At 42.9% G+C, this 16300-nt stretch overlaps 1 protein-coding gene across 1 annotated transcript in view; it reads left to right on the forward strand.

The window, feature by feature from the left end:
* SLC15A1 (solute carrier family 15 member 1) overlaps nucleotides 1–16300 on the forward strand; it is a 54843-nt gene that overhangs the window by 16965 nt on the left and 21578 nt on the right. Inside the window, exons 4-9 of the mRNA XM_029938414.1 lie at nucleotides 61–202; nucleotides 1801–1920; nucleotides 8273–8372; nucleotides 8547–8637; nucleotides 11246–11329; nucleotides 13786–13868. Of these exons, the coding sequence (XP_029794274.1) occupies nucleotides 61–202; nucleotides 1801–1920; nucleotides 8273–8372; nucleotides 8547–8637; nucleotides 11246–11329; nucleotides 13786–13868 (620 nt within the window). The remainder of the gene's footprint in view (nucleotides 1–60; nucleotides 203–1800; nucleotides 1921–8272; nucleotides 8373–8546; nucleotides 8638–11245; nucleotides 11330–13785; nucleotides 13869–16300) is intronic.

Raw genomic sequence — 16300 nt, forward strand, 5'->3', positions numbered from 1 at the left:
ACTTACCACAGTTCCTGACTCTGTCTCCCCTCTCGCCCCCGGCCCGGCCTCTGCACAAAGCGCTCCTGATTCTGTACTTCCGACGGTTCATCGGTTGGGATGACAATCTGTCCACGGCCATCTACCACACGTTTGTGGCTCTGTGCTACCTGACGCCCATTCTCGGTGCACTGATCGCGGACTCCTGGCTGGGAAAGTTCAAGTGAGCATTTGCAGCTTCCTCGTTAAGAAGCCAAAAAGTAATCACAGCTTTGGGGTTTGGGATGATGGATGGTGGGAACAAGGAATCAAACTCCTAGTAAAGCGTGTTAGGTGCTGTTTCTGCTCAGATCGTATCCCGAGTCTAGCACAGTGCCTGGCGTTTGGCAGTGTGAATGCAGGTAGCATTGGTAGGTTCTTTCCTTCCTCCAAAGGGTGGTAACATCTTTGTCCCCCCTTGTAATAGTAGCAGGGATACTGTCTATTATTAATCATGTGTGAGGCGCAGAGTTAAGGTCTAGAGAACAAAGAAGTTCCCTCATGTATGTGCCGGCTGCCGCAGGCTCCCACTGCTCTCTGGGTGGGGAGGATGGGGGCCCTCGTCCCGTTCTACAGGATCAGCTCCACGAGTGCCCCCTATAGGGGGTTACTGAGAAGTCCCCAGGACTTATGAGCAAGGAAGCAGAGGCTCTTCTGGGCCAAACTCACGGGTTCTCTCTCTCTCTCTCTCTCTCTCTCTCTCTCTGCCCCTCTTCAGCTCATGCACATGCTTTTGCTCTCTTTTGAATTTTTTTTAATGTTTTATTTATTTTTGAGAGAGATAGAGAGAGAGAATGAATGAGCAGGGGAGGGGCAGAGAGAGAGGGAGACACAGAATCCCAAGCAGGCTCCAGACTCTGAGCTGCCAGCAAAGAGCCCGCTACGGGGCTCCAACTCATGAACTGCAAGATCATGACCTGAGCTGAAGCTGAACGCTTAACAGACTGAGCCACCCAGGTGCCTCCCTCCCCTGCCAAAAATATTTTTAACTTGAACTTTGTAGTACCTACTATAAATGTAACAGAACTACAAAATGAGATTTGGTAAATCTTATGAGTGATTTTTTTTTTCAATTCAGGAGGTAAAATACAGATATCTTGGAAAATACAAATTAAAAATTCCCTGTATATTCAATACAATATAAAAATAACCAACGCACCTGGGGGGCTCAATCGGTTGAACATCCAACTTCGGCTCAGGTCATCATCTCACAGTTCGTGGGTTCAAGCCCCGCATTGGGCTCTGTGCTGACAGCTAGCTCAGAGCCTGGAGCTGCTTCAGATTCTGTGTCTCCCTCTCTCTCTGCCCCTTACCCCCCACACTCTGTCTCTGTCTCCCTCAAAAATAAACATTAAAAAAATTTTTAAATAACTAATAGCCCACTCCTGGCCAAATATTGTTACCGGGCACAAGATAAGTATCTCCTACTTTTGAAGATAGGCGGACTCAGTTCAGTAGTTAGATAAAAGGAAACACTGAGTTTTTCAAGTAGCTCAAAGATGAAACCGCTCTTTCTCCCCCGCCCCGGCTCCAGCCGCTGTGCCCGCACCCCTGTGTGCAGCAGCAAATTCCGCAGCAGGCTGCCTTCCTGAGAGTTCAGAGCTTTTGCTTTTGTTGTTGTTGTTGTTGCTGTTTTAATTTCCCAGTTTTACTCAAGTTTGAGAGGCAAGTACACGCACGGCCGGCGTCTAGCGTTTGGGAGGAGGAGGTCTCTCCGGGGCGAGAAGGAAGTGGCCTCCCCTCTCGCGGTTAACTGGGTTCTCTTGGCCCCTCCCAACACAGGACGATCGTGTCACTGTCCATCGTGTACACAATCGGACAGGCGGTGATCGCAGTGAGTTCCATCAACGACCTCACAGACTTCGACCACGACGGAAGCCCCGACAACCTCCCTGTACATGTGTGAGTGGACACTGCCCTCCTGCCCTCCCCTGCCGCCCGTTCCTTCCTCGGTGCTCGAATCTTTCGTCTTGTTTCCTTGACCTTTACCGTAAATGTAAGGAGGTCCTTCCTCCCTCATCAGTGCACAGAAAGCTCTTTAATCGACTAAGAGTTGGGTCCTTTGTCTGTCACCATCCCAGCAGCTGTCCGGAGCCACTGCTCACTCGTCGCCATGCTGTCTCGGGTACATGTCCCATGCCACACGGTCACCGCACGGAATACTGTGTTAACCTTGATCTTCCTACAGGGACAGATCCCGCAGACCTTGATTTCTAATTGTGCCAGGTTTCCTCATGACTGTATACCTTCGGGTGTCTCCTTGTACCCATACTTCCGCTTATTTTTCAGTAATTCAGTTTCATAAATATTTATTCGAGCCTTACATTCTGAGTTCTTGATGGAAAGTGCCATTGACAAATGCTCCTCCATGAGACGAATTTCCCATCACTACAGTCTGGCCCCGTACACAACTTAGAAAAATGTATTTTGTTTCTGGTTCTTGTGCTTCAGGTCCTTGATCTAGGAGTAAAGTATCTCACGGGTTGGGGAAATATCACTGAAATTCAAGTTGGCGTCGGCAATTCCTGCGTGTCCGGTTTGTTAGTCAGATTGCTGTGTAGACAGGTCCCTCGCTGCAGTGCCCTGGGTGCCCACGGAGAGCTGGGTTGGTGCAAGGGAGTGGTTGTACGACCAGGTCTGCAGCTCAGACTTCCCTTGGCTGAGTCCCGGCTGCTCACAAAGGAGCCGTCAGCCGGGGCAGCTCACTTTCCCAGGCCTCAGTTTTCTCTTCTACGGTATCAATTCAGAACATGGACTTTGGAGTCAGGCTAAGTGGTTCCAGGCCGGCTGTGCCCTTTACTAGTTGTGGGATCTTGAGCACATTTCTTAACCTCCGTGCCTAGGTGTCTTCACTCCTATTAGTGTCTCCCTCGTGTGGACTGTTGTGCCATAATCTGGGTAGAGCACCTCAGCGTGGTCTGGCAAGTGATAAGTACTCAAGAAAGCTTAGTCTCCTAGTGTATTTCATGGAGTTGGTATTGGAGCGGCTCTCACAAAGCACCCGGTACGTCATACCTCACCGGCCATGTTTTGTGGTCGTTTAAAATGTTTGGCAGCACCTGGAAGGCTCAGTTGGTTAAGCTTCTGACTTCAGTTCAGGTGATGGTCTCACTGCTTGTGAGTTTGAGCCCCACGTCGGGCTCTGTGCTGACAGCTTTGGATTCTGTGTCTCCCACTTTCTCTGCCCCTCCCCTGCTCACACCCTGTCTGTCTCTCTCTCAAAAATAATAAAAATAAAACAATGGCACTAAGCACAAGTTTATTAAGAGGCAAACAAAAAAGGCACTTTAGCCAGTTAACCCAAGAAGATGAGCATTATTTTTTTAAAGTTGTATTTATTTAACTAAATTCTACATCCAACACGGGGCTTGAACTCACAACCCTGAGGTCAAGAGTCACATGCCCTTCTGACTGAGCCAGTCAGGAGCTCCAAGATGAGCAGATTTGCTAAAGGAATCTTCCTTGACTTTATCTATAGTTCATCTATAGTTTCCTAAAATATGCTTTAGCATTTTAAAGGAATATTTGCAAACAAGAAGATTTGGAGTAAACACTTATAAAACTTGAAATTTGGGGGTGCCTGGGTAGCTCAGCCAGTTAAGTAACTGACTCTTGATTTTGGCTCAGGTTATATCTCATGGTTCGTGAGTTCGAACCCCTCCTTGGGGTCTGTGCTGACAGCGTGGAGCCTGCTGGGGTCTCTCTCTCTCTCTCTCTCTCTGCCCCTTCCCTGCTCATGCATGTGCTCATACTCTCTCTCAAAATAAATAAAATTTAAAAATTATTTTTAACTTGAAATCTGTAGTACCTACTATAAATCTAATAAAATTACAAAATGAGAATTGGTAAATTCTATGAGTGATTTTTTTTCCGCCTCAGGAGGTAAAATACTTACAGATAACTTAGAAAATACAAATGAAATAAAAATAACTAACGCTTAATTACCTCTATTATTATAAATAATCTCTTGTATCGTTGTAAAAGATTATAGTAGTAAATCTTGTGTTCTGCTTCTTTCCAGTCTTCTATACTTTGTAAACAAGAACATACTACATAACTCGATGCTCTGCTTTGCATTTAAATTGTGTTTTTCAATGTATTTTAATGACTATTATGGTTCTATTATGATTGTTCCAGACACAGTGCTTACATATTTCACCTACTCATTCTTTTACTGAAAACAATAAGGCTACAAAAAAATTCCATACATAAAGTCTTGTTCAGTATTCAAGCTATTGCTTTAATTTTTTAAATTTACATAAAAGATAACATATAGTATAGTAATAATTACAGGAATAGAATTCATCACTTGCATATAGCACCCAATACTCATCCCAACAAGTGTCCTCCTTAATGCCCCTTGCCCATTTAGCCCATCCCCCCACACACAACCCCTCCAGCAACTCTCAGTCTGTTCTCTGCGTGTCTCTGCCACAGACACAGACACATGCCACAGACAACCATGGAGATGGTTGACTCCATCTCTGTCTTCATATTATTTTTTGCTTTCCTTCCCTTATGTTTGTCTGTTTTGTATCTTAAAGTCCTCCTATGAGTGAAGTCATTGGTATTTGTCTTTCTCAGACTGATTAATTTCACTTAGCACGATACCCTCCAGTTCCATCCACGTAGTTGTAAATGGCAAGATTTCATTCTTTTTAGACTGCCGAGTAATATACCATCACACACACACACACACACACACACACACACACACCCCACATCTTCTTTATCCATTCATCCATCGATGGACATTTGGGCTCTTCCCATACTTTGCCTATTGCGGATAGCGCTTCTAGAAACACTGGGGTGCATGTGCCCCTTCAAAACAGCACACCTGTATCCTTTGGATAAACACCTAGTAGTGTAATTGCTGGATTGTAAGGTAATTCTATTTTTAATTTTTTGAGGACCCTCCATACTGTTTTCCAGAGTGGCTACACCAGTTGGCATTCCCACCAGCAGTGCCAAAGGGTTCCCCTTGCTCCATATCCTCACCAACATCTGTTGTTTCCTGAGTTGTTCATTTTAGCCATGCTGACAGGTGTGAGGTGGTATCTCATTGTGGGTTTGATTTGTATCTCCCTGATGATGAGTGATGTTAAACATTTTTTCATGTGTCTATTAGCCATCTGGATGTCTTCTTTAGAAAAGTGTTTATTCATGTCTTTTGCCCATTTATTCACTAGATTATTTGGTTTTTGGATGTTGAGTTTAATAAGTTCTTTATAGACTTTGGATACTAATCCTTTATCTGATGTATCATTTGTAAATATCTTCTCCCATTCCATCAGGTGCTTTTTAGTTTTGCTGATTGTTTCCTTCACTGTGCAGAAGCTTTTTATTTTGATGAGGTCCCAATAGTTCATTTTTGCTTTTGTTTCCCTTGCCTCTGGAGACGTATCAAGTAATAAGTTGGTGCAGCCAAGGTCAAAGAGGTTATTGCCTGTTTTCTCCTTTAGGATTTTGATGGCTTCAAGTCTTATGTTTAGGTTTTCCATCAATTTTGAGTTTATTTTTGTGTGTGGTGTAAGAAAGTTGTGCAGGTTCATTCTTCTGCATGTTGCTGTCCACTTTTTCAAATACCATTTGCTGAAGAGACTTTTTTTCATTGGATATTCTTTCCTGATTTGTCAAAGATTCGTTGGCCATATGTTTATGGGTCCATTTCTGGGTTCTCTATTTTGTTACATTGATGGATGTGTCTTTTTTTGTGTTGGTGCAATACTGTCTTGATGATTACAGCTTTGTAATATAACTTGAGGTTTGAGACTGTGATGCCTCCAGCTTTGGTTTTCTTATTCAGGATTGCTTTGGCTATTTGGGGTCTTTCCTAGTTCCATCCAAATTTAGGATTGTTTGTTCTAGATCTGTGAAGAATGCTGGTGTTCTCTTGATACAGATTGCATTGAATATGTAGATTGCTTTGGGCAGTATCAACATTTTAACAATATTTGTTCTTCCATTCCCATGAACATGGAATGTTTTTCCAATTTTGTGTCTTCTTCAATTTATTTCACAAGCTTTCTGTAGTTTTCAGTGTATAGATTTTTCACCTCTGTTCTTACGTTTATTCCTAGGTATTTCATGGGTTTTGGTGCAGTTGTAAATGGAATTGATTCCTTGATTTTTCTTTCTGCTGCTTCATTATTGGTGTATAGAAATGCAACCAATTTCTGTGCATAGATTTTATATCCTATGACTTTGCCAAATTTATGGTTCAGTTCTAGCAGTTTGTGGAGTCTTTTGGGATTTTCACATAGAGTATCATGTCATCTGCAAAGAGTGAGAGTTTGACTTCCTCCTTGCCGATTTGGATGCCTTTTATTCCTTTGTGTTGTCTAATCACTGAGGGTAGGACTTCCAATGCTAAGTTAAATAACAGAGGTGAGAGTGGACATCCCTGCCATTTCCTGACCTTTCGGGGGAAAGCTCGTTTTTCCCCATTGAGGATGATATTAGCAATGGATCTTTCGTAAATGGCTTTATGATCTTTCTTTTATCAAGAAAGGATGCTGTATTGTCAAATGATTTCTCTGTATCTATTGAGAGGATCAAAAAACTAGTAGGTTGTGGTCTTAACGTGAAGGCCCGTGAATTCAAATTTCATGCAGCTATCAAGACTATATTCCTTTGAATTCTCTTCTCAAACAGGTTGAGTCCCTTCTCTGTGTTTAACTACTGTGAGACTGTGATTTGTAATACGAAATATGTATTCAGTCTTCTCAGAAAACCCTTGGAATTCCCTAAGTGATGAGAGGTGTGAACTTGTCTCTCATTATGTTGATGGGGTGACTTTGGGACCCTGCCTGAGGATGGGGGCTGGTTGCCAAAAGAACCGATCATGTGTGTAGAGAGTTGGAACTTTCATTCCCACCCCCTGACCTCCAGGGAGGGGCAAGAGGGGCTGGACATCGAATTAATATCCAGCAGCCAATGATTCAATCAGCCCTGCCTATGTAGGGAAGCCTCCATAAAAACCTGGAAGGACAGGCTTGGAAGAAACACGGAGGTACAGGGACAGCGTCACCCTGGAGAGGGTGTGGGAACTCTGCTCCCCTTCCCACCTATTTTGTCTTGTGCATCTCTCTTTCCCCTGGGTGCTCCCGAGTTAAATCCTCTTATAATAAACTGGTGATCTAGTAAGTTAAATGTTTCCTGAGCTCTGTGAGCAGCTCCACAAGTTAACTGAACCCTAGGAGGAGTCGTGTGAAGCACTGGTCTAGAGCCAGTGGGTCACAAGTACAGGCAGCAAACAACCTGGGCTTGTGGCTGGTGTCTGAAGTTCAAGGAGAGGGTCTTTGGAACTTCCAATCTAGCTGGTCAGTCAGAAGCACAGGTGACATCCTAGGCTTGCATGTGAAGCTTGGAGTTGGGGGCGGGGCATTCTTATAGGACTGAGCACTTAACCTGTGGAATTAAAAAAAAAATTTTTTTTAGTATAATCTATTGTCAAGTTAGCGAACATACAGTTTATACAGTCTGCTCTTGGCTTCTGGAATAGATTCCCATGATTCATCGCTTACATGAAACACCCAGTGCTCAGCCCAACGAGTGCCACCCACGATGCCCATCACCCATTTTCACTCTCTTCCACTCTCAGTTTGTTCTCTGTACTTAAAAGTCTCTTACGGTTTGCCTCCCTCTCTGTAACTATATGGGTTTTTTTCTCATATGTGGAAGGTTTTTAACTTCCACATAATGAGTGAAAGCATGGTGTCTGTCTTTCTCCGACTAACTTATTTCACTTAGCATGATACCCTCCAGTTTCATCCATTTTGTTGCAAATGGCAAGATTTCGTTCTTTTTCATTGCCGAGTAGTATTCCATTGTGTGTATACACCACAGCTTCTTTATCCATTCATCAGTTGATGGATATTTGGGCTCTTTCCATAATTTGGCTATTGTCGATGGCACTGCTGTAAACATGGAGGTACATGTGTCCCTATGAATCAGCACTCCTGTATCCTTTGGGTAAATTCCCAGCAGTGCTATTGCTGGGTCATCTAACCTGTGGAATCTAATGCTATTTCTGGGTAGAGTGTCAGAATTGAGTTGAATTGTAGGACACCCAGCCGGTGTCTGAGGGTTGTTTATTGTCAGTGTGGGGAACCCCCTTCCCACCTTGGGGATTGGGCCCAGGAACCCAGAAAGCACCACTGTGCCTGGTCCTCTGAGGGAAACTAGAGCAGAGCGAGTCTCCTGCTGCTTGTAAGCGTCTCACGTTTCCACAACATCCCCTCTCCTTTCCCAGAGCGCTGTCCATGATCGGCTTGGCCCTCATAGCCCTGGGAACTGGAGGAATAAAGCCCTGCGTGTCTGCATTTGGTGGAGATCAGTTCGAAGAGGGCCAGGTAAGATCATGCGTCTTCACAGAAACTACAGAAAATGAGTTATAAACATCTAGGAATCAAATTCCACTGACACCAAATCTGTTCTCCATTAGATTCAAGGACAGATCATCAGCCACATTTGATCTGCTGATATATAACCAAAGTCATATTGTAACCCTATCCTGTTAATTACAGGAAAGTCAAAGAAACAGATTCTTTTCCATCTTTTATTTGGCCATTAATGCTGGAAGCTTGCTTTCCACCATCATCACGCCCATGCTCCGAGGTAAAGCATCCCGGTTTTCCTTTTTGAATTACGGGGAGAAAGTCAGATGGAAGTTTAAGTCCTTATTTTGTTTGTGTGTTCTGTCCCTCTTCTCTCCCATTTCACTTCTGCCGTCCCTGTACACTTCGAAATCCAGAAGATGAGCGTCATGTCTTTTCTAATCTTATTTGATTCCCTGATCCCAAAGACCACTGAAGAATCTCAAACACCCCTAGCATAGCGATAAATATTTCTGAGTTATTACTAATACAAAGTCTTTATTAAGACACAAGATAAGAGGTCCTGTTGGGCAACCATACCTGAACGGGTCGGACTTGGCCTTTTTACCTTCAGGCTCTGCTCCCGTGGTATTCAGTGACTTAGGAAGAATTTAGTGAGCAAAGTTTTATTCTTTATTCCCCTAATCTCAGCAATTTCTTTTTTTTTTTTATGTTTATTTATTTTTGAGAGAGAGAGAGAGACAGAGCACAAACAGGGGAGGGGCAGAGAAAGAGAGACAGAGAGACACAAATTTCGAAGCAGGCTCCAGGCTGTGAGCTGTCAGCACAGAACCCAACATGGGGCTTGAACCCACCAACTCTGAGATCATGACCCGAGCTGAAGTTGGATGCTTAACTGACTGAGCCACCCAGGTGCCCCTTAGCTATTTCTAAAAGAACTGTCCCGAAAGAGAAGGAGACGCAGCTGTCAAGAACGCTTAGATACTTGCGCTGACCCTCCACTGAGGGTCTGTGAATCTCCCACATGGAAGGGATATCGGGGACAGATTAGACCAAAACAACCCCATGGTGTCCAGGTTGCAAATACGATTAAACGATGAAAGAAAATATTTTGTGAGGATTTATGTATTTCTGCATGGAGTAGTAGCTTGAAGATGACCCTTAAACCCCATTCCAACTTGTTTTGTATAAACATTTAATAGCTTTGGGACACCTGGCTGGCTCAGTCCATAGAACAACCGACTTTTGATCTCAGGGTTGTGAGTTCAAGTCCCACATTGGTCATGGAGCCTACTTAAAAAAAAAAAACATATCCATGTAATAGCTTTTATTATTTCATTATGTTCCCTCCCCTCACTTTCGCCACCTCCCCTACCTCCGGGTTCTAGTAGAATTACAGAATGTGTTAAAGAATAATTTTAAAGCTAAAATCCTGACTCTCACACAAATGTAAAATGAGCATGTGCTGAGATTTTATATGACTTCTCATTTAATGAAGAAACTTGAACATGGCTCCAATCAGCTCAAATAAGGATTTGAACAACATAGATGTACGCTTTTCATGGAGAAGAGGGTGAGTGCATTGCCATGAACAGGAGTCATTTGGACAGCTCTAAGCGGGAAACGTTTGCGTGACTATCAGTTTTCTACAAGCTAACTTCTTTCTCTACCGAATTGTGAAACACCTAGTCAGTCAAAGACAAAGTCAAACTCCTTTCAGATCAGATTATTCCTGGAGACTCCGTTCCATTGAAAGAATTTCTAGGGATGCCTGGATGGCTCAGTCAGTTAGATGTCCGACTCTTAATGTTAGCTCGGGTCATGATCTCATGGCCATGAGATTGAGCCCCATGTCAGGCTGAATATGGAGGCTGCTTGGGATTCTCTCTCTCCCTCTCTCTCTGCCCCTCCCCCACTTGTGCTAGTGCTCTCTCTCAAAATAAATAAACATTTTTTTAGAACAAAAAAAAGAAGGGATGTCCAATAATCTCTCTTTCTCCTCCCAGAGTCTTAATTTTTTTCCTTACCAATCCTAGGATTTCAGAGCTAGAATGGATCTACAGTCAGGGGTTAGAAAACTATGGCCAGAAATCTGGACAAGACCATTGACCTGTCTGTTGTCGGTGACTGCTTTCACCTTACAAAGTCAAGGCTGGGTAGTTGGGACAGAGATTGAATGTTCCACAAAGCCTAAAATATTTATTTCTAGCTCTTCACAGAAAAATTTGTTCACCCCTGCCATGGGCCATCTAATTGTTTTTTAATTAGCATGAATTCAGAAACACAATCTTGATTTTCTAGGGTAATTTTGAGTTTATTTACTGGGTCCCCTGTCTTCAAGTTACTGTATCCGGGTCACTTTTACCTCCACCACCAAGAAAATCCATTGGAAGGATTCCCACAGATTTTGGCTTGGCCAGTATCAGACATTTATTCAGGGGCTAAGATTAGAACCTGTGTTTGTCTCTTGCTCTTTCCACTGCAAAGCTGCCAGGCTTATCTGGCAATGAAATCAATAAAGCAAATGGATAATTCTAGAATATTAAGTAAAAGCAATATGTAATTACCAGTTAGGGATTTTTAAAAATGGTAACCATATGTGAGCATTAAAAAATGCCATAATGAGGGGCACCTGGGTGGCTCAGTCAGTTAAGCATCTGACTTCAGCTCAGGTCATGATCTCACAGTTTGTAGTTCAAGCCCCACATCAGGTTCTTTACTGACTGTTCAAAGCCCAGAGCCTGCCTGCTTTGTATTCCGTATCTCCCTTTCTGCCCCTCCCCTGCTCATGCTCTGTCTTTCTCTCTCTCTCTCAAAAATAAATAAACATTTTAGAAATATCATTTAAAAATGCCATAATGAATTTGAATCTTATCATTTCTCCCCAGTTCAACAATGTGGGATTCACAGTAAACAAGCTTGTTACCCACTGGCATTTGGGGTCCCCGCTGCTCTCATGGCTGTCGCTCTGAGTAAGTAGACACCAGATGAATTAGCGCAATCCTACGATCAGGTCAGACCTGCATGTTAATTATTGTGACCAATTTTTAAAAGTTCATGGAACAAATTGTAATAATACTTCCCATGCTCTGAAAATTCAAAGTAGAGCTGGCATATTACTTCAGAGGAAATAGGGTCAAAAAAGAGTTTACAGGAAATGGGAGCAATTGAGTTGGAGTCCGACAAGTTTGATACTGTTTAGGCAGATTTAGATGAAAAGTGACAGAATCTATTAGACTAGACGACCGCATGACCGAACGCTTTGCTCTTATCAACGCGTGTGCATCCCTAGATTGTCTGAAGATACGGCAACCTGGTCCAGTTAGGGTTTAAATACTTGCGATGAACATCTAGATTTCCATAATACATCATCTCGAAATGTTTCTACCAGAGTGTCTTCCCATCGGGAGAAATATATGTGTTTATTAGACACATTCACTCGCACATTAGTTCTTGGCACTGGCTTTTTAGGAAGTATGGACGGTGTTCTCCCTAGGATAGTCTACACTGAGAGATGGCAGCTGTCATCACTTCTGGGGACTTCCATGACAAACACCACATACTGGGTGGCTTCGTTGGAAATTTATTTCTCATCTCACAGCCCTGGAGGTGGGGAGTCCAAAATCAGCATGGCGGGAGGGCGCTGCTCCCTCCAAAGTTACTGAGAGAGATCTCTTCCAGGCCTCTCTTCTACCGCTGGTGGTTCCCTGGCCTGATGCAGCATAACACCAATCTGGCCATGGCCTCCCTCTGGGTGCACTTTGGTGTCCAAATTTGCCCTTTTCCATAAGGACAGCAGTCATATTGGAGTAGGAGCCACCCTGATGCCCTCACTTTAACTCGATCTTCTGCAAAGACTGTATTTCCGAACAAGGTCCGTTCTGAGGTGCTGGGGGTGAGGACTTCAGCATCTCCAGGGGGCGGGGCACATGGTTCCACCTGCAGCAGTAGGACAGGCAGGAAACGGGGCTCACTAAGCAGCTTAGGCCTTCACAGCCTCCCGCTCAAATGAGAAAGTGCGGCTCTAGTACTTTCTCTGGATTTTTTTTTTTCAGTTCCTAATGGCTTCAAGTATGCCTCCTTGTATCCCTATTTGTTCCGCTGGTAGCAAATGAGCCCCACCCTTCCGCCCAAGCCAGAACTCAGTATCTTCCCTTTTTCTCTGTGTCCCTGTCCTTCCATAATTGTTTAAATACCGCCACACCTCCCTAAAAAGCTCATATATCCCTCCTCTCTGATTCTGCGTAAGGAGATAGAAAGGATCTCCAAAACTGTTGTTCGAGGCCAACCACTGTAATCAGTTGGTGTTCGGCAAATTTTCATGAAGCTTGTGTGAGTCATTCTTACATCAAAGATTATGTTTCTTGTGTGGAAGAGTTGAGAAGGGGCCAAGTCCTATGCATCAACATGGTCTCTAGAAGTTTCTCTCAGCAACAGTCTTGGGCTTGAATGAAGCTTAAGTTAGTCAGAAGCTTAAAGGTTAAAATACTTCGTTGGCAAAAAAAAGGAGTGGACTCCATCTCTGGGCATCTCTGCCATCCATGTCTGGATTGAGGAAGACAGGCATTGGGTGTGGGTACAAGCATACGTCTCTTTCTTCAACTGTAAAGAACACCTATAGCCCAGACACATACTTGGACATATGCTTTGAGAGGTAGGACGTATCAAAATCTCAGCTCCTCTTAAATTGATGAAATTAAGTGGCTTTCCATCAACCCCATTGGTGCTTTTAAATGATTAAACTGTGGTATTGAATAATCAGAAATCCTCATAAGGTATTGTGTTTCCAGAGTCTCCTGCAGGAATGCTTTTTTCTAAGTTATTTTTACCATATGCCTTTTCTAGAAGATCCACAGAAGAATTGCCTTACTTACTTTTATAAAACTGTAGCCGCAGATGCAAAAATATCGCTACTGTTTTACTGTACTGGGACCACAGAATGAATTCCGCCACATGTGATTAAGTAAAAGTTTAAACAACTTAGTTATTTTCTAAAGACTTATTTTTCTTTCTGAAGAAGAAACCCTTTTGCCGTGACAACCACAAAATTAAAGCTGTCTTTTTGTCTTCATAGAAGTATCCGCTGATCTGTTTGTCAAAAGCCCTTAGTCCTCTGTCTCGCTTTACTTAAAGATAAAACTTGCGCTTAAGTAGCGGAACAGAGTGTCCGTGAGCTGCCCCATGATGTGGGGAGTGGACAGTAACAGCTTCCTTGTTTGGGTATGAGGGCAGATACACCTCCACTCAAAGCTTCTGTGGTTGTTAGGATCAGAAGCACTTTCCAAACCGGGACTTAGGCAGGCAAGCCCATTTGTGAGCAATCCCAGTATTTCCAAAACAAGGTTGTAACTCAAATAAAAGCACATCTTGTAGGTCACAGATAGTTCTGTCAGACGCCTTGTTAACACGTCTTCTTTGGCCTTCCCAGTTGTGTTCGTCATTGGCAGTGGAATGTACAAGAAGTTTCAGCCCCAGGGAAATATCATGGGTAAAGTTGTCAAGTGCATTGGTGTAAGTATTCGAGTAGCTCTCTCTGTCGACGATATTTAGGCACCCCAGCACCTTCTACCTCCTTGAAATTAAAATGCAATGAAGCATTGACTTTTTTTTTAAGTTTATTTGTTTATTTTGAGAGAGAGAGAGAGTGAGCCAGCATGAACGGCCAGGGGCAGAGAGAGAGAGAGAGATGGTCCCAAGCAGACTCCTCACTATCAGCACAGAGCCCAATGCAAGGCTCGAAACCACAAACTGTGAGATTATGACCTGAGTCAATACCAAGAGTCGGACACTTAATCAACAGAGCCACACAGGTGCCCCAAGCATGGACTTCTCTTTAAACATTTTCTTAATGTTCTTAACTATTTCAGTATTTGAAGTTTCTTATAAAACTCACCAGGTGGAAAAGGACACAAACTGAACTCAAAAAGGGAGGAATAGAAGTCGCTCTTGAACTTTAAAATTAATTAGACCAGTACTCAAAGAAAGACAAGCAGAGCGATTCTCCAGCTATCACATTGGCAAACCCACGCTGATGCCGGTCGGGAAGCCGTGAAACAGACATGGGGAGGCGTGGTTTGGGATTGCATCTCCAGGGCCTGCATTGTAGGAAGTGTTAGTAATGCTACTTTCAGAATGAAGACTAAGAAAATCACTTTTTAAATGAACGCACAAAATGAACACAGGTTCATGTAAGAAGATTATCGATGTAATATTTATAACAGCAAAAATGTGGAACACAAAATTGCAGAGCAGTGCTTCACTTGTAGTGCATCTCGCCGTGTTGTGCAGCCACTGGAGGTCTTGTTTCGAAGACAGTTTGGTGATAGGAACGTGCAGAATACTGTTTCTTCCATATGCATCGATGCGATGTACATGCACACAGGCACATTTAAAGGTAGAAAATAGGGGCGCCTGGGGGGCTCAGTAGGTTAAGCGGCCGACTTCAGCTCAGGTCACGATCTCATGACTCGTGGGTTTGAGCCCTGCGTCAGGCTCTGTGCTGACAGCTCGGAGCCTGGAGCCTGTTTCTGATTCTGTGTCTCCCCTTCTCTCTCTGCACCCCGCCTTGCATTCTGTCTCTCAAAAATAAACATTAAATATTTTAATAATAAAAAATTAATTTAAAAAACAAAGGCAGGAAATAAATGTTATTGCGGACCTATGCTGTCCAGCATGGTAGCTACTAGCACCTGTGGCTATCAAACATTTGAAATGTGTCCAGTGCAACTGGGGACAGAATTTTAAATTGGATTTCATTCAAATCAATTTAAATTACATAACTTTGTATATATCTCTGTGTTATATAGTGAGTTCTCACTTTGTTTAATACTTATTTTTGAAGAGTGCAAGCAGGAGAGGGGCAGATTGAGAGGGAGGCACAGAAGCTGAAGCAGCTCCAGGCTTTCAGGTGACAGCACAGAGCCTGACACAGGGCTCGAACCCACAAACCATAAGATCATGACCTGAGCTGAAGTCAGATGCTTAGCCGACGGAGCCACCCAGGCGTCCCTTCGCTCTTAAATTTTCTTTGGGACAGTTGGCTGGCTCAGTCGGTACAGCACGTGACTCTTGGACTCAGGATTGCAAGTTTGAGCCCCACATAGGGTGTATTACTTGAAAACAAAAATCTTTTTAAAAATTTATTTTATTACTATTATTTTCATTCTTACATTTTAAAACTGATAGTTCAATGAGTGGAAAACTTTTAAGTATATTTGGAACAACTTAGGTATATAAATTTAGCTTTTCAAACAGAAATTTATGAGAGGTAAATAGAAATCAAAGAGTTCTGATAAAAATTGATCATGTTCTGTAAGTGTAAAATATGCCCTTGGTTTTGAAGATTTGGTAAGAAAAAAGAAATATAGAAATTCTCATTGATTTTAATATGTAATATTATTTATTAATACTTATTTGACTAATTTAATTATTGATTTAATATTAAAGTTATTCTTATTATATATTAAAACCATAGATCATTTGGGTTTATTAGAATAAATAACATATAACATATTTTAAATGAATTTTACCTGGTTCCCTGTTAGGATTTTTTTTGACGCTTCTATATATATATTTTTTAATTTTAATTCTAGTATAGTTAACATAGTGTTGTATTAGTTTCAGGTGTATCCCTGTTACTTTTCTTTTTTTCAAAGTTTTATTTACATTCTAGTTGGCTAACATGCAGCGCAAGCAATTTGTTTCCAGGACAGGATTTAGTGGTTCGTTCCTTACGCACAGCGCCCCGTGCTCATCCCAGTCCCTCCTTCATCCCCATCCCCACTTAGCCCATCCCCCCCCCTCCCCTCCAGCCACCCTCAGTTTGTTCTCTGTCTCTAAGAGTCCCTGCTGGTTTGTGTCCCTCTTTTTCTCCCCTCCCATCTGTTCATCTGGTTCTTAAATTCCACATAGACGTGAACATATTGACTGAGCCCCCTGTTACC

Source organism: Suricata suricatta, chromosome 4 (genome assembly GCF_006229205.1).
Source record: "Suricata suricatta isolate VVHF042 chromosome 4, meerkat_22Aug2017_6uvM2_HiC, whole genome shotgun sequence".
Classification (NCBI taxonomy): Eukaryota; Metazoa; Chordata; class Mammalia; order Carnivora; family Herpestidae; genus Suricata; species Suricata suricatta.